The 19,168-nt window shown below is 45.8% G+C and overlaps 1 protein-coding gene and 1 pseudogene across 1 annotated transcript; one reads left to right on the top strand and one right to left on the bottom strand.

The window, feature by feature from the left end:
- Positions 1-19,168, top strand: part of LOC148143639 (uncharacterized) — a 245,236-nt pseudogene that overhangs the window by 188,666 nt on the left and 37,402 nt on the right.
- Positions 4,176-5,255, bottom strand: LOC148143641 (uncharacterized). Its single transcript, XM_087975708.1, has one exon. It carries the CDS (start codon positions 5,253-5,255, stop codon positions 4,176-4,178), a length of 1,080 nt encoding a protein of 359 aa, XP_087831834.1.

Raw genomic sequence — 19,168 nt, 5'->3', positions numbered from 1 at the left:
CTGCGAGAATCTCAGAAGCAATCGTTATTCCTGGGGGAGGCAGACAGGAATGTGGTGTGGTCCTGTAAACTCCAGAACTTTGATAACTTCATGAGTCAGCAATAACGCTTTCTGGACCAAGAAACGAAAGGGCCAATGAGAAACTGCTACAAGGGAGTTAACAAATAACATAGATTAACTATCGCTGGGAAGGAGGAGGCAAAACAATGAGCTGTTTCTTTGGACAGATGAGATAATGGTGTTTAATAACTGTGTGACAAAAGGACAATTAATTCTGCTTGTAGAAGGAAGGCCTTGGTGTAAAGGGCATACAAGGAGCAGGAAAATCAACATTTCGGGCAAAAGCCCTTCATCAGGAATCCTGTATTCCTGATGAAGGGCTTTTGCCCGAAACGTCAATTTTTCCTGCTCCTTGAATGCTGTCTGAACTGCTGTGCTTTACCAGCACCACTCTAATCTCGATTCTGGTTTCCAGCATCTGCAGTCATTGTTTTTACCTTGGCGTAAAGGGGTTAATTGCAGGACAGGCTGTTTCAAACAGGTGGAAAACCCTCAAGGATAAGAAGGTAAGCTACAGACCTGAGGTCTCCAGAAGTGTGGGGAGATGGTGTTAGAATATAAAGAAACGTTACACCACAAATCTGAAAGTGACGGAACTCCAACAGAATTCAACTCCAGAACGTTTCAGCTGCAGTGCTTGGAAGAACAACCCTGCATCAGACCCAGAGATGGGCACGGTTGGTAGAAACAATGTTAAATTCCGCCATCATTTGGGTGATAGCCAAGATTTGGGGGGTGAGGGTGAACTTGCTTACTTGAGGGGTTTTATATTTTGGTTCCTACCTACAATAAAGTGTAAATTATGATTCAACAGTTGGTTGTCTGTGCAGTTTCTGAGTCAGTATTCAAATTAAAGCGATTCACCCACAATCAGAGTGAGAGGCTAGGATTAATAATGACTCCTTTGCATTCAGCAGGACGGCACGTCAATACTGTTATAAAGCGAATGCTGAATCCCCTCCCCTCTCTGAGATCTCAAACCGAAACACCAAAAGAGGAGTGCATTGCCCTATAATCGGAAAATTAGTGTGAAAAGTAGTGTCATCTGCTCTAGTCTTAAACAAAAATAAATCCCTGATACTTTAAAAATCAACAAAAAGCAATTTACATATCCAACTTGAATGGTGAACAACTGAACTAAACTATTAACAAACCTAATAAATCCCTTCGAACTACTGACGATTCTGGCATGAAACAGGATTTTTGTCATATGCTGTTCCAGTAAATACAAGACCCACTAAAACAACAAGAAATAGAATTTAGTCTCTCAGATTACATCTTCCAGAATATTCTAAGCATCCTTCTATTGAATCTTTTGTCAGGAATGCCTCCTGCAATTCCTGTTCTTCTGGTTTTTTTGTAAATGATGCTGTCTCATTCACAGCTGACTGTCCGAGCTGATGTCTCTCTCTAGTGCTGAGGACTCTTAGCTCTAGCAATGGGGAGTTAGCTCTGGGGTTCTGTCCAACTGTCCCCTTCTTTTATACCCTTGATGCCATATTGAGTTTTTACAATAGAATTGGTCCTCTGTTGTCAAAACCATCACATTTAAATTTAATAGATATTGGTAACCAAAGCACCGGATTTAAATTGATTGGCTAAATTGAAAAGTCATTATCTTGGCCTGTTAACTGTACAACCTTGTGATAGAAATGTTTCTGTTTGTGATGATGTTACTCCTTTAAGAAGATGTCATCTTGATTTTTTTCCCAAGAGGGGTTGTAAAAGGCAGAGGGTCCGATTCGACTGGGCTAAGGGACTTCACTCATGGCCAGATGTTGGCAAAGGCAACAATCGGAAAAAGGTTTGAGATTTTTTTTTCTGAAACACTTCTACAGCGAAACAGTCTGTAAGGTCACCCCCCAGCCTCTGACCCTCCAGGGAAAATAGCCCCCGTCTATTTCAGCCTCTTGCAACAGCTCAAACCCTCCAACCCTGGCAGTATCTTTGTAAATCTTTTCAGAACCCTTTCATGTTTCACAACTTGTTACAAACATGTCAACTAATTCAGAGAAGCCTCTCAATTACAGCTGTAAATGGAGAAAGTGTGTTTAATCATGAGTCATGAATAAAGGCTGTATTAATCTTTTATTGTGAAGTTTTACTCCTACATCTCCAAACAGATAATACAAACCTGGTCAGAAGGGAGTGATTGAAAAAATATGTGGGGCAAAAATTTTAGAGTGTGGCTTGTGTATGGAATGAGCTGCCAGTGGAAGTGGTTGAGGTTGGTACATTAACAACATTTAAAAGACATTTGGTCAAACACATGGAGAGGAAAGGCTGAGAAGGATAGTGGCCAAGTGCAGGGAAATGGGGTTACTGTTGATGGACATTTTGTTCGGCATGGACCAGTTTGGGCCGATGAGCCTGTCTCCGTGCTGTAGCACTGACTCGTGTCTCTTTGTCGCTCCAACAGTTTTGAGTTTTCAGATGAGCATCTCACTTAATCACACAGAATAAAATCCGATCTCATTAGTCAATTCTGATGTGGAAGTGCTGGTGTTGGATTGTGCTGGACAAGGTCAGAAGTCAAATGGCACCAGGTTAGAGTCCAACAGATTTATTTGAACTCAAGATTTCAGAGCACTGCTCCTTTGTCGGTGAAGTGATGAAGCAGCAGCATTGAAGAAGGAGCAATGCTCCTAAAGCTTGTAATTTCAAATAAACCTGTTGGTCTCTAAGCTGGTGTTGTGTGATTTCTGATATCTTCAGCTGTGGGTTTGTGTCGAACTTAATGAGATATTTTGTCCAACTCGGCATTTTAAACAGTATCACTTGGAGGGATTCACTTGAAACCTTTCAAGAGGTGAGTTCAACAAGACTGAACTATTCAAAGTTACTTGGACTCAATTTGAAAACTTACATCAGGACCGGTAGACATAGAGATGTACAGCAGGGAAACAGACCCTTCAGTCCAAATCATCAACGCTGACAAGACATCCTAAATTAATTTGGTTCCATTTGTCAGTATTTGGCCCATTATCTTTCTGAACCCTTCCTGTTCATGTCCGAAACCAGATGCCTTCTCAGTGGTATAATTGTACCAGCCTCCACTTTCTCTGGAAACTCATTCCATACATACACTACCCTCTGCGTGAAAACATTGCCCCTTACGTCCCTTTTAAATCTCTCACCCAGCCAAATAGCCTCTCCCTGCAGCTCAAACCCTCCAACCCCCGCCAACATTCTGGTAAATTGTTTCTGATACAGAAGTCAATGTTTTGGGAAGAACCCTTCTTCAGTCCTGAAGGAGGGTTAATACCCGAAATGCTAACTTCACCTCCTAATGCTACCTGGCTTGCTGCGTTCTCCCAGCCTCCTGCTTGCCAACTTTGGATTCCAGCAACCGCAATTATTTTTTGTTTCTAACAAATGGTGGAGCAGACTCAATGGGCTGAATGGCCTCATGTCTGCTCCAGTGGTCTTGTGGTCTTAGGTTTCTGCGGATTCTTAGGAACGTGCAGTCCCAGACTCCGAGTAGTGTCGCCCACTGGAAGCAAAGTTTATGGAATCACAGAATCCCTACAGAATGTAAACAGGCCTTTTGGACCAACAAGGCAACACCAACCCTCCATACAGTTACCCACCCAAACCTATTCTCTTAACCCTATTACTTTACATTTACTTGGAGAAGGTGAGGATTGCAGATGCTGGAGATCAGAGTCAAGAATGTGGTGCTGGAAAAGCACAGCAGATCAGGCAGCATCCGAAGACCAGGAGAATCCTGATGAAGGACTTATGCCCAAAACGTCGATTCTCCTGCGCCTTAGATGCTGCCTGACCTGCTATGCTTTTCCAGCACCACACTTTTGACCCTGAACACTATGGACAATTTGGCTAGGCTAACTCACCCTAACTTGTACATCTTTGTATTGTGGGAGCAAAAGCGGAACACCCGGAGGAAACCCATGCAGACATGGGATAATCAAACAGTAGATTCAAACCCGAATCCCTGGCTCTATGAGGCAGCTGTGCTAACCACTGAGCCACCATGTCGCCCCGAGCCACTTTAGAGTTGCACTTGGGGGTGCGAGGCAGTGTGCAGTCCAGAAATTTTTTGACAATTGGTACAGTGGGAAAGTTGGTGGGCTTTTAAGAGTGGGGCACAAGGTTTAATCCACAGTAGCGTCACTGGCAGTATCCGATTGTTGGGAGCACTGGTGCCCCCACTGGTGTCTTCGCAAGTTGCTGGAAAATGTGAACCTCTTGCCACACTCAGGGCAGCCGAATGGCCTCTCCCCTCTATGGACCCGCTGGTGGGTCAGCAGAGCAGAAGAATTGCTGAAGCCCTTCCTGCACTCGGGACAGTAGAACGGCCACTCTCCCATGTGGATCCGCTGGTGGGTCAGTAGGTGGGAGGAGCAGTTAAAGCGTTTCTCGCACTCTGGGCAGGAGAACGGCTTCTCCCCAGTGTGGACCCGCTGATGCCTCAGCAGGTGGGAGGAATTGCTGAAAGCCTTTCCACACTCGCAACAGCTGAAGGGCCTCTCCCCCGTGTGGACCCACCAGTGGGCCACGAGGTTGGAGGAGACTGCAAAGCCCTTCCCGCACACTGAGCAGGAGAATGGCTTCTCCCCAGTATGGACCCGCCGGTGGGTCAGCAGTTGGGAGGGCTGGGGAAAATTCTTCCCACACTCCGGGCAGGCAAATGGCCTCTCCCCAGTGTGGACCCGCTGGTGTGTCAGCAGGGAGGAGGAACTGCTGAAGCCCTTCCCACATTCAGGGCAGGGGAACGGCTTCTTGCCTGTGTGGACCCACTGGCGCCTCAGCAGGGCAGAGGAATCGCTAAAGGCCTTCCCGCACTCGGGGCAACTGAATGGCCTCTCCCCCGTGTGGACCTGTTGGTGCTTCAGCAGGTCAGAGGATTTCCTGAAGGCCTTCCCACAGTCAGAGCAGGGGAAGGGCCTCTCCCCGGTGTGGACACGCTGATGCGCCAGCAAGTGGGAGGTGTGGGTGAAGCTGTTCCCGCACTCGGGGCAGGTGAATGGTCTCTCCCCAGTGTGGACTCGGCGGTGGTCCAGCAGGTGGCAAGAGCGGATAAATCCCTTCCCACACTCTGGGCAGGAGAACGGCCTCTCCCTGGTGTGACTGCGCTGATGAATTTCCAGGGCAGATGGGACACTGAAGCCTTTCCCGCAGTCACCACACTTCCACGGTTTCTCCATGGGGCGAGATTCCTCTGGTTTCTCCATGGCCAAAGCTTCAGCTGCACACAAACGCGTGTACAAACCCTCCCTGCCGTGAATTCCTCTTTCCAGGCTGCATAATTGTGACAGGCTGCACATTCAATGCGCTGCCACAGTAGTGTCTCTCATCCAGCTCCACTGATGCTGAAAGCGTACTGAAACAGAAACCAAAGAATTTTGCTCTTTCTCACAGAATCATAGTCAAAAATCATTACAGTCCCAATGGATTGATTGACTGCCTGTCATTGACATGAAAATGAGGACTGCAGACGCTGGAGAGTCCGTCAAAATGTGTGGTGCTGGAAATACACAGCAGGTCAGGCAGCATCCAAGGAGCAGGAGAGTTGCTGTTTCGGGCATAAGCCCTTCAACTACTGAATTTGAAACTTCAGTCTTCAAATCTTCAAATGCATTGGAAAAAACAGATTATGAAAGTCATCACTGCCAGTCAGGGTAGAAATTCAGAACAAGCAATTCGACTTTATGCGGAACATTCTTTTCTCTTGGAATTCCATGAAATTGAAAGCACCATTACCCTCCTCTGATTGCTCTACATTTACACCTGATTAATGCATCTAACCTACACATCCTGGACACTATGGACAATTTAACATGGCTAATTCACCCAAACCTGCACATCTTTGGATAGTGGGAAGAAACAGGTGCACTGGAAGAAATCCGCCGCAAACACCAGACGGAGAATGTGCAATATTCACACAGACAACGGCCCCGAGGCTGGAATTGTATCTGGCTCTCTGGTGCCGTGAGGCAGCATCACTAACCACAGACACTGTACCTTCCTTTTCCAGTCCCGCCACCAAGTCACTCAGCTTGAGCTCACGCAAAGCACTACGTTTAATTTTCGCTTCACACACACTGAACTTTCGGCCCGTCCCCACTTCCCCTACAGGAAGTGCAAACAGCTGGGGGGTTGCCACATCAAATCCCTACAGTGCGGAATGAGGCCATTTGGCCCAACAACTCTCCATTTACCTCCGACTAATATACCTAATCCACACATCCCTGAACACTATGGGGCAATTGAGCATGGCCAATTCATCCTAACCTGTACATCTTTGGACTGTGGGAGGAAACCGGAGCATCTAGATGAAATCCACACAGCCACGGGGAGGACAATGTCTGTGTGGAGTTTGCACAGTCACCTGAAGCTGGAGTCAAATCCTTGTCCCTGGTGCTGTGAGGCAGCAGTGCTAACCACTGAGCCACGTGCTGCCCGTGTGTGCTGAAAGAGATGCAATGTGGAACTTTATTGACTGTACCGCACAGTGGATTGTTGAGTAAGGTTGAGTCTCAAAGGATCTGGAAAGAGGTAGCCAACATTTAGGAGCGCATTGCGACAGATGCTGGAATCCGTCCTGAAAACAACAAATGCTGGAGATCACAGCTGGTCAGGCAGCGTCCACATAGAGAGAGCAAGCTAACATTTCAGGTCTTCTTTGAGATTTATAAAATCTTGCTGGATACAGAGAAGGTGAATGCAGGGAGTCATTTCCCTGGAATGAGGGATTTCAAGACTAGCGGACATATTTTTAAGGTGAGAACAGAAAGATTTAAAAACAAAATAAGGGGTAACATTTTTACACAGAGTGCTTCACGTGTGGAATGAATTTCCAGAGGAAGTGGTAGATGCGCCTACAGTCACAACATTTAAATGACATTTGGATAAGTACATGAATAAGAAATGTTCAGAGGGATATTGGGCCAAGTACATGTAGGTGGGACTAGTTTAGTTTGGGATTATGGTCAACATGGACTGGTTGGACCGAAGGATCTGTTTCCGTGCTGCGTGACTCTGACTGGATACAGTGGATGTGGGGAAGATATTTCCACCAGTAGGAGAAACGAGGATCAGAGGACACAGGCTCAGGGTGAAGGAATGCCCTTCAGAACTGAGATGAGGAGGAAATTCTGCAGCCAGAGGATGGTGAATCTGTGGATCTCATTGCTGCAGAGCGCTGTGGAGGCCAAGTCGTTGAGGGCATTTAAGACAGGGATGGATAGGTCTTTGATAAGTAAGGGGATCAAGGGTTACGAGGAGAAGGCAACAGAATGGGGTTGAGAAACATATCGGCCATGATCGACTGGTGGAGCAGACTCAATGGGCCAAATGGCCTCATGCTGCTCCTGTATATTGTAGTCTTAAAACTGGGCAGATTACTGAAGTGGTTTTCATGAACAATTTCAGAGTCCTGAAGTAAAGTCGTAGAGGTGTACAGCACGGAAACAGACCCTTTAGTCCAACTCGTCCATGCCAACCAGTTATCCTAACCTAATCTCGTCCCATTTGCCAGGACTTGGCCACTATCGCTCTAAACCTTTCCTGTTCATATACCCATCCAGATGCCTTTTAAATGCCTTAGTTGTACCATCCTCCATCACTTACTCTGACACTCATTCCATACATTCACCACCCTCTGCATGAAACACTTGTCCCTGAAGTCCCTTTTAAAATCTTTCCCCTCTCACTCTAAACCTATGCCCTCCTAGTTCTGGACTCCACAACCCAGGGAGAAGACCTTGTCTGTTTATAAAATCATGAGGATTATGGTGTCGAAGGTCACCCCCCCCCCCCCCCCCCCCCCCCACACAAAAGCTTCTGACGCTCCAGGAAAACAGTCCGAGTCTATTCTGCCTCTCCAGATAGCTAAAATCCTCCAAACCTGGCAACATTCTTGTAAATCTTTTCTGAACCCTTTCAGGTTTCACAGCATCCTCCTGTTAGGAAGGAGACCAGAATTGCACACAATATTCCGAAAGTGGCCTAACCAGTGTCCTATACAGCTGGAACGTGACCTCTCAACTTTCCTACCCAATGCTCTGACCGATAAAGGAAGGCAATACAAATGCCTTCCTCACTGTTCTATCTACCAGCGACTCTTCTGTCAAGAAACTATGAACCTGCACTCCAAGGTTTCTTCGATCAGCAACACTCCCTCGGACCTTACCTGATTTGCTTTTCCAAATGTAGTACCTCACATTTATCTAAATTAAACTCCATCTGCCATTCCTTAGCCCATTGGCCCATCGGATTAAGATCCCATTGTCATCTGAGGTAACCTTATTTGCTGTCCACTACACCTCCAATTTTGGTGTCATCTGCAAACTTACTAACTATACCTCTTATGCTCACATCCAAATCATTCATATGAATGATGAAAAGTAGTGGGACCAGCACCAATCCATGTGGCACAAGACTGGTCACAGGCCTCCAGTCTGAAAATCAACCCTTCACCACCACTCTCTGTCTACTACCTTCAAACCAGATCTGTATCCAAATTGCTAGTTCTCCCTGTATTTCTCGAGATCTAACCTTGCTAACCAGTCTCTCATAAGGAACCTTGTTGAATGCCTTTCTGAAGTCCATGGAGATCATGTCGACTGCTCTGCCCTCGTCAATCCCTTGTTGCTTCTTCAAAAAATTCAATCAAGTTCGTGAGGGATGATTTCTCACGCACATGCTGACTATCCCTAATCAGTCCTTGCCTTTCCAAATACATGTAAATCCTGTCCCTCAGGATTACCTCCAACCACTTGCCCTCCGGCAATGTCAGGCTCACTGGTTGATAGTTCCCTGGCTTTTCCTTGCAATCTTTCTTAAATATTGGTACCACATTAGACAACCTCCAGTCTTTCATCACCTCACTTGTGACTACCGATGGTACAAATACCTCAGCAAGGGAACCAGCAATCACTTCTCCAGCTTCCCACAGAGTTCTAGGGTACAACTGATCAGGTTCTGGGGATTTATCCACTTGCATGCATTTCAAGACATGCAGCACCACCTCCTTTGTAGTATGGACATTTTTACATTTTTCAAGATATCATCATCTGTTTCCACACATTCTATTTCTTCCATGTCCTTCCCTACAGTAAACACTGATGCAAAATACTTGTTTATTATCACCCCCAACTCCTGCAGCTCCACACATCGGCTGTCTTGCTGATCTTTGAGGGGCCCTGTTCTCTCCCCAGTTACCCTTTTCTCCTTAATGTATTTATAAAAACCCTTTGGATTCTCCTTAACTCTACTTGTCGAAGCTATCTCATGTTCCCTTTTTGCCCTCCTGAGTTTACTCTTAAGTATACTCCAACTACCTTTGTACTGTCAGGATTCACTCGATCTCTCCTGTCTATACTTGTCATATGCTTCCTTCTTTTTCTGAACCAAAAGCTCAATTCCTCTCGTCATTCAGCATTCACTACACCTACCAGCCTCCCCTTTCACCCTGGGTTCCAGATGAGAGTGGTGCTGGAAAAACACAGCAGTTCAGGCAGCATCCAAGGAGCAGGAAAATCGATGTTTTGGGCAAAAGCCCTTCATCTAATCTAGAATCTGGTTTCCAGCATCTGCAGTCCTTGTTTTTACCTAGTTTTTCCCCTTTCACCCTAACAGGAATCTACTGTCTCTGGACTCTCAGTTTCTTATTTTTGAAGGCTTCCCATTTTCTAGCCATCCCTTTTCCTGCGAACATCTGCTCCCAGTTAGCTTTTGAAAGATCTTGCCTAATACCAAGTTAGCCATCCTCCAATTTAGATCTGGTCTATACTTTATCATCACTCTTTTATAGCTCATAGAATTATGGTCACTGGCCCCAAAGTGCTCCTCCACTGACAGCTCAGTCACCTGCTCTGCCTTATTTCCCCAAGAGTCGGTCACGGTTTGCACCTTCACTAGTCAGAACATCCACTTACTGAATCAGAAAATTTTCTTGTACACATTTAAATTCCTCCTTAACTCTACTTGTCGAAGCTATCTCATTTTCCCTTTTTGCCCTCCTGAGTTTACTCTTAAGTGGACTCCAACTGCCTTTGTACTGCCTTTAAACACTATAGCAGTCCCAGTCTATGTTTGGAAAGTTAAAATTCCTGACCATAACCACTCTATTATTATTACAGATAACTGAAATCTCCTTACAATTTTTTTCTCAATTTCCCTCTGACTATTAGGGAGTCAGTAATAAAATCCCAATAAGGTGATCATCCCTTTTCTTATTTCTCAGTTCCACCCAAATGAGTTTCCTGCATGTTTTCCCAGGAATATCCTCCCTAAGCACAGTAATATATCCCTTATCAAAAAAGCCACTCTCCCTCCTCTCCTGCCCCCCTTTCTATCCTTCCAATACCATGTGTGTTCTAGAACATTAAGCTGCCAGTGCTGTCCATCCTTGAGCCTTGTTTCTGTAACTGCCATGATATCTCAGTCCCAAGTTCCTAACCATCATCTGCCTTCCCTGTTTGGCCTCTTGCAATTGAAATAAATGCAGTTTAATTTACCAGTCCTACCTTGTTCTCTGCTTTGTTACTTCCTGCTCTGATTGTTTAACTCAGTCCCTTTCAACTGGACCAGTCACAGACTGATCTCTTTCCTCACTATTTCTCTGGGTCCCAGCAATCCCTGCCCCCCACCCACCCCTACCTTACTAGTTTAAATCCTCCTGAGCAGTTCTCGCAAATCTCGCCACAAAATATTAGTCCCCTTCCAATTCGGGTGCAATCCATCCTTCTTGTCCAGGTCTTTTCTACCCCAGAAGAGATTCCAATATTCACATTTTTGGATCCTTTCTCCCATGCACCAGTTCTTCAGCCACGCATTCATCTGCCCTGTCCACCTATTCTCACCCTCACTAGCAACATTCCCCATTAACTGGTTAAGTCCTGGATTGCTTTCCTAAAATGCAACACCTCACGTTCATCTAAATTAAACTCCATCTGCCAATCCTTGGTCCATTATTCCATCCGATCGATTATAATTTATAGCAAACTCTCTTTCCTCCCTTATTCCCTAAAAGCTGAAAATCTCCATCCCACACACTCTCCTTTCATTCTCATTTTACTGAAATCCCTGCTCTGCCTCATCCTGGAAAGTCTGGTTCATGCTGATTAACAGGCCAACACTCAGGGGGATTTAATTGAAACATAAGAATGCTGAATGGCTTGGACAGAGTGCATGTTGGGGGAGATGTTTTCAGTGGTAGGAGAGATGGGGACTCGAGGGCACAGTCTTCGAGTAAACGGAAGATCTTTTCGAACGGAGATAAGGAGAAACTTCTTCAGCCAGACAGTGGCGAATCTATGAAATTTACTGCCACAGAAAGCTGCGGTAGCCAAGTCACTGAGTATATTTAAGACTGAAACAGATGATAGGTTCTTGAGTACCAAGGGGAGAAAGCTGGAGAATGGGGTTGAGAAATTTATCAGCCATGATTGAATGGTGGAGCAGACCCAGTGGGCTGATTGGCCTAATTTCTGCTCCTGTGTCTTATGGTCTCTTGCTGTTCTGGACACAGTGAGAGAAACTTGGGAGCAGGAGTAGGCCATTTGGTCTTTCAAGTCTGCACCAGCGTTCAACAGATCATGACTGGACATTAATCTACCTACATCTAGGTGGATACACTGGGATTCTTTTTCACTGGAGCATAGAGGTGACCTCACAGAGGATTATAAAATCACGAAGGATAGAGATGTCCTTTCGCTCAGATGTGAGCATCAAGATTAGGGAGCACATTTTTAAAGTGAGAGGAGAAAGATTTTAAAAAGACATCAGAAGCACCCTTTTGTAAGAGAGTAGTTTGTGTGTGGAATGAATGTCCAGAGAAAGCCCAGAGGTCAGATCAGTTTTTCTTCGTGTGAATCCAAGGAAAGCGATGGGATCAGACGTAGGACCAGGCCGTGCACTCAGAGCATGGGCAGATCAACTGACAGAGGTCTTCTCGCACACCTTCAACCTCTCCCTGCAGCAGGCCATTGTCCCTGCCTGTTTCAAGAGGGCCAACATCATCCCTGTGCCTCAGAAGACTCATGCAGCACGTCTCAATGACTACCGCCCAGTTGCCTTAACTTCGGTGGTCATGAATTGCTTTGAAACGTTGGTCATGGCATTAATCAACTCCAGCCTTCCCACTACTCTTGCCCCACTCCAATTTGCCTATCGGGAAATTGGGATCCACGTCAGATGCCATATTATTTGCCCTTCCCTCCTCCCTAGAACATCTTGACACCAAGAACAGGTACGTAAGAATCCTACTTGACTACAGTTCAGCCTTCAACACTGTTATCCCCTCGAGACTGATTACTAAACTTAGTGATCTCGGACTAAGCCCCACTCTCTTCAACTAGATCCTCAGTTTCCTGACCCACAGGCCACAATCAGTGAAGACTGGGGACAATATTTGATCCTCACTAACACTGGAGTCCTCCAGGGGTGCATACTCAGCCCCCTACTGTATTCACTGTATACCCATGATTGCGTCACCAAATACAAGACTAATGCCATTTACAAGTTCACTGGCACCACTATAGTCAGTCAAATCTCAGATGGCAACAAAACAGACTGCAGACGGGAGATGGAAGACCTGGAAAAATGATGCACTGAAAACAAACTAGATCTCAATGCTAGCAAAATCAAGAAACTCGTTATTGACTTTTGGCGGGATGTTACTCATGCATCCATACACATTAACAGCACAGAGGTGGAATGAGAGGAGAGTGTCAAGCTCCTGGGAGTGGTCATCCACAACAAGCTGTCTTGGATGTATCACGACCTGGTATGGCAACTGTACCATTCAAGATTGGAGACGGTTACAGAGAGTGGTGAACTCAGCCCGGACAATCACAAAGGCCAACCTCCCATCTATAGAATGCATCTACCAGGCCTGCTGTCAAGGGAAGCCGCCAGCATTCTGAAAAATCCATCCCACTCTGGCAATGTTTGTCTACAACCTCTACCATCGAGGAGAAGGTACAGAAGCCTGAACAAACGCACCAGCCAGTTTTGTAACAGTTTCTACCCTACTCTTGTTAGAACACTGAATGGACTCTCAAACTCTCAGCATTTGCCTGAACCTTTGTTTTTGTTTTTGCCGCTGTTTACCTATTATTTACTATGCTACTTAACTGTGTGATCGCAAGACAACGCTTTTCACTGTGCCGCAGTACATGTGACAATAAATAAATTCAATTCAGTTCAAGTGGTGGATGTAGTCCAGTTAAAAGGGTTAAAAAGCATTTGGATCAGCACATGAATAGGAATGGTTCGGAGAGATGTGGGCCAAACACTGGCAGGTGCAACTAGTTTAGTTTGAGAACATAGTCAGCATGGGACTAGTTGGATAGAACAGTCTGTTTCTGCACTGTCTGACTGTCTAACTGTTCTATACTGGTCTTAAACCCATTTTCTTGCCTTCCCCCATGACCATCCACTTCCTTGTTGTCGAAAATTCAAATGAACTCAGCCTTGAATATATTCAATGACCCCCCCCCCCCCCCCCCCAAACTGCAGGAAGACATCGCCACCTCTGAATTCCTCTTGCTAATGTACCACTTGTCTTGCTCATTGCTTGCTGGTATAGAAGGACGCTGAGGCCTGTTTGTGCATCAACACATCATTCCTGATGAAGGGCTCGAGCCTGAAATGTCGAATCTCCTGCTCCTCAGATGCTGCCTGTACCTGCTATGCTTTTCCAGCGCTACACTTTTCGACTCTGATCTCCAGCATATGCAGTCCTCACTTTCTTCACATCCCAAAATATCACTATTTAAGGAATGGGTCTCCTTTCTGTTTTTTTTAAAAAAAAAACAGCAAATGCGATAACTTCACATTGTGCTACTACATTTGCCATGTGTTTGCTAACTGAGACACAATCTTGGACCAACTTTTCCAGACTCTCTCCCCTCGCCGGGATTCACTCCCTTTCCTTTCAATTGCTGCAAAACAAAAATTGAACCCCAGAATGAAAACAAATGGAAAAGGGAGTGCCGTACTCACAGATGTTCGACAGAGGAAAGAAGTTGCAGTCTAGGGTGAAGCTCAATCTTCATTCAGAGAGGAACAACAGCAGTAGCAATTTCAGATGCTCATGGGCAAACTTCCGTATTCAGACAATAGCAAGGCTCTGATTGACAAAGGAACCAGGCTCCTTCCGGTCATCCCGAGCTCCCCATTGGCCCATCAAAAGAAGGTCGCGATCCGTAATTGCGGACAGCGTGGGGCATGCGCAGTTCTTGTTAACGCCGCCGAACATGCGCAGTACTTACTGACACCGAGGCGTATGCGCAGTGTGGTCTGTGGCGATGCTGGTGTTGCTGACAAAATTTTGTACCCGAATGTCAAATGTCAACAGGAGTTTAAAAAAAAGCTGAAGCCACATTTTTTTAAACCTGTAGCTCGACATTTTATTGCGTTTGCATTTTGTGTGACTTCTCAACTTTTGAATGTCTTTTCCCCAGGGTAGGGGAGTCCCAAACTAGAGGGCATAGATTTCGGTTGAGAGGGAAAAGATTTAAAGGGACCTCAGGGTCAGAAAAAAACACTTTGAAAGTTAATTCCCCTCAACAAATGCCCCATCTTATGCCCTGAACAAGATAGATTGTTCACAGCCTATTAATCATGAGTAGCAATGATGTTGTGAAACTTAGAAGGGTTCAAAAACGATTTACAAATATGTTGCAAAGGTTGGAGGGGTTCAGTTGCAGGGAGAGGCTGAATAGCCTGGGGCTGTTTTTCATACAGCGTTGGATGCTGAGGGTTTATAAAACCTTATAGAGATTTATAAAATCATGAGGGGCATTGATAGGTTAAATACACAAGGTCTTTTCACTGGTGTGGGAGAGTCCAGAACGAGAGGGCATTCATTTTGGGTGAGCGGGGAAAGATATTAAAAGGATCTAAGGGGCAAATTTTTCACGCAAAGGGTGGTGCATGTATTGAATTAGCTGCCAGAAGAAGTGGTGGAGGCTGGTACAATTACAAAATTTAAAAGACATTTGGATGGGTATATGGGCCAAGATTAATTTAGGATACCTGGTCAGCATGGACCGGCGGGTTTGTACAACTCTATGGTTCTATTTCTGCATAGTCAGAATCAATTTCACAAGACTAGGAATGGGCCATCCACAAATTACACCCTGTCCTCAACTGTGGACTAACTGGACATATTTGAATGCAAGTTTCAGAAAGATGTCTGCAGCTTTTCTATAAAGTTGAACATGCTTTCATGATATTTCTGAATATATAATTTTAGCTATTCTCAATTTTAAAGATCAGTCATTTCTCGTGCAGCCGTGTCTACCAGGTAGAGTCATCAACATCCATTCTCTTTCTCTCTTCCTAGAAGGGTTTGATACAGCGATCGAAGAGGGTTTGAGGCATCCGCAAGGACAGGGAGTGGGTGGAAGAGAAGGAGAGAGAATGGACAGAGGGGGCAGAGTGTCAGGGGATGAGAGAGATAATTGACACGGGGACAGAGGGTGGGAGGATGAGAACACTGGGGGGAACAGAGAGGGTTGGGAATGGAGAAGGTTGTGGGGACCGATGGTGAGGGAAAGAGAAAGACTGGTGGGCAGAGGTGGGGAGGAAGAGAATGCAGGGCAGAGGGTGGGGGTTGAGAGAGAATGGACGGAGACAGTGGGTGAGGAGAGATTGGACAGGGGGGCAGAGGGTGGGGGGGAGAGACTGCCCAAATCCCACCTTCCCCAGGACCGGTGTTGATAACTCATGAACTGGAACCCACTCCTCCCACAGCAGACCTGTGTCAATCATTTCTCAATAAATACGTGGCAAAAGCAGTAGAATCATAATTCTGACAGGCCATTCGGCCCATCGAATTCACACTGACATTCCAAATAACATCCCATCCAGACCCATCTGCTGACCCTACAGCCCTGCAGTTCCTCATGGCTAACCCACTCTAATCTGCACACTTCAGCAAGGCCAATCCACCCTAAACTGCAGATCTTTGGACTGTGGGAGGAAACCAGAGCACTCGCAGGTAACCTACACAGACACAAGGAGGAGGATGTGCCAAAGTCCACACAGACAGTTGCCCAAGGATGGAATCAAACATGAACCCCTGGCACTGTGAGGCAGTGGTACTAACCACTGAGCCACTGTGCCGTCCAGAGTTAGCTTCTAATTTTTCACGCAGCCTCAGCAGAGGCTCTCTCCTGACATTTGTGGACCACACCTGCTGTAACCTCCCTTTCCCACATCTTCAGCCCTGAACACATTGGTTCCCGAATCCTGGCACCAGATAGACACCGATGTCATCTGGCCTCCTGCTACCAATTGCGGAGACCGGAGACAATCCCTGTCACTATTCTGTCCCTTACCACCACCTCCCCAATGTTGTTCGTACTCCCAGCACCCAGCCAGTTCGCTCTTCCACTCCCTTGCAGCCCTCTCTCAGATCCCGTTTACCTGCCTCATCCACGCTCACACCTCCTGAGTCAGTGGACAGGGTCAATCAGAAGGGTCTGTCCGGAGAGGAATGACCAACTCCTGGAATAAAATGTCTGGTTATCTTTGTCATAAAAGGTCTGCAGCCTGGCTTTCAGCTCCATTCTCTGAGCCAAATGTCCACCAGCATGTGTTTGCCCTGGATCACAGCATCCAGAGCCTCCCACCTTCTGCAAATCAAAAGACAAGTCCCACCTTACACTCTCCAATGTGTGTTGTGTAACTGCTTAATCATTTCTGGTGGCCGAGCAGAGGCTAAGTTCTACTTGGATTCCAAACTTGGGTATCAATAGCCATGAGGATGGCTTCAAATGGACCTTGGGTTGATGTCACACTACATGTGACTCCACTACACTATACAGTCTCTCTCTCTCTCTCTCTCACACAGACACACACAGACACACACACACACACTCATACACACACACATGCACGTAAATCAATAGGGTGAATTTGCGGAATTATATTTGCAAATACATTGTATTTTGCTCAAAAAGTGCACAATCTGCAGGCAGTCAATGCATGTAATAATTTTATAAATTCCTACTTTGGAAATAGAACCAGTCTGACTCAAGATTAGGATACTGACAGACTTGAACCTCACACCTTCCATGCATTGTCTGAGCTGTCACTTCTTTTTATAAAATAGAGTCATAGAGTCTTAGAGATGTACAGCATGGAAATAGACCCTTTGGTCCAATCCGTCTACGCCGACCAGACATCCCAACCCAATCTAATCCCACCTGCCAGCACCCAGCCCATATCCCTCCAAACCCTTCCTATTCATATACCCATCCAAATGCCTCTTAAATGTTACAATTGTACCAGCCTCCACGACATCCTCTGGCAGCTCATTCCATACACGTACCACCCTCTGCGTGAAAAACTTGCCCCTTAGATTACTTTTATATCTTTCCCCTCTCACCCAAACGGAATGTCCTCCAGTTCTGGACTCCCCGATCCCAGGGAAAATACTTTGTCTATTTATCCTATCCATGCCCCTCATAATTTTGTAAACCTCTATAAGGTCACCCCTCAGCCTCCGACGCTCCAGGAAAAACAGCCCCAGCCTGTTCAGCCTCTCCCTGTAACTCAAATCCTCCAACCCTGGAAACATCCTTGTAAATCTTTTCTGAACCCTTTCAAGTTTCACAACATCTTATGGGCGGCACAGTGGCACAGTGGTAAGCACTGCTGCCTCACAGCGCCAGAGACCCGGGTTCAATTCCCGCCTCAGGCGACTGACTGTGTGGAGTTTGCACGTTCTCCGCATGTCTGCGTGGGTTTCCTCTGGGTGCTCCAGTTTCCTCCCACATTCCAAAGATGTGCAGGTCAGGTGAATTTGCCATGATAAATTGCCCCTAGTGTTAGGTAAGAGGTAAATGTAGGGGTATGGGTGGTTTGTGCTTCGGCGGGTTGGTGTGGACTTGTGTAGACCAGAATTGCATGCAATATTCCAACAGTGGCCGAACCAATGTCCTGAACAGCTGCAACATGATCTCCCAATTCCTGTACTCAATACTCTGACCAATAAAGGAAAGCATACCAAACGCCTTCTTCACTATCCTATCTCCCTTAAGTTATCTCGAGGATATGACTTAAAAGAAGTTCTAGGATTTGCATATTAATGAACTGAAACCTGCAACCCATTCTAAAAGATGAAAGACTTAACAGCAATCTTGGTTTGTTCAATATATCATTTCAGTTGCATGACACTGATCTTTTGCTATAAATTCTGTGTCTTATGATCCAGCTCCACAGCTACCTGATGAAGGAGCAGCGCTCCGAAAGCTAGTGCTCCCAAATAAACCTGTTGGACTATATCCTGGTGATATGTGATTTTTAACGTTGTTTCTCATGAACATAGCCACAACACTTCCTGCTGCTGCCAGTAAACATTACAATGCTGATGAAACGATGCAGTACCTGCAGAGATGAAAATCTTAACAGTTTCTAACGATACTTGCTACTGATTCACTGCTCCTTCTGATACACCTCTTTGGTAACGTCGTGCTGGAAGCTGAGTGAGCAGCTTTAAAACAGAAATTTAAATCTTTCAATGTCTGAGTACCGATTTAGGTAACCTTTATTGCGACCCAACTTTGTTACAGCTTCATGATCTCTCCTGCAAAAAAATTACAAAACGTAGCTTTCTTTTTCTTCAACAGCTGAAGCTCAAAGCACACACACACACACCCCTGACCTCCCCTGCCACCCCAGTTGCTTTATTATTGGTAAGCACTGAGGTGTCCCTTTGTAACTGAATCCTTGATACAGTCTTAACCCGGAGGAAGTAATGCCTCACTCAGCAATTTCAACCCATATACTGTATCCAAGTAAGTTTCTCCCCACTCATTTTCCGGGGCAGGCATGGGGACGGGGTTTAAAGTCGACCATATTGCTGAGAGTCTGGAGTCATGTGTAGGCCAGACCGGGTAAAGGATGCATCTGGGACGACTGAGTGAATCCTTTCCCACAACAGCAGTTTCCTTCCCTAAAAAAATCATGAGTGAATCAGATGAGGATGTTTTCCCCCTGAAAATGGTTTCATCATTAGATTCTGAACTCCAGGTTTCTGACCAAATTCCAATCTGCCATGGCGGGATTCAAACCCGGGAATTCCCCAAAGTTGAGGTAGTAATCCAGTTGATAATACCACTCGGCC

Source organism: Chiloscyllium plagiosum, unplaced genomic scaffold, assembly GCF_037043375.1.
Source record: "Chiloscyllium plagiosum isolate Xiang-an unplaced genomic scaffold, Cpla_swu_hap1 HiC_scaffold_27, whole genome shotgun sequence".
In the NCBI taxonomy this organism is placed as follows: Eukaryota; Metazoa; Chordata; class Chondrichthyes; order Orectolobiformes; family Hemiscylliidae; genus Chiloscyllium; species Chiloscyllium plagiosum.
Note: the sequence above shows the minus strand (reverse complement) of the source record. Positions and strands in the feature narration are given on the sequence as shown.

Coding starts and splice junctions, on each gene's coding strand:
- LOC148143641 (XM_087975708.1), bottom strand. CDS start 5,255: ATGGAGAAACCAGAGGAATCTCGCCCCATGGAGAAACCGTGGAAGTGT.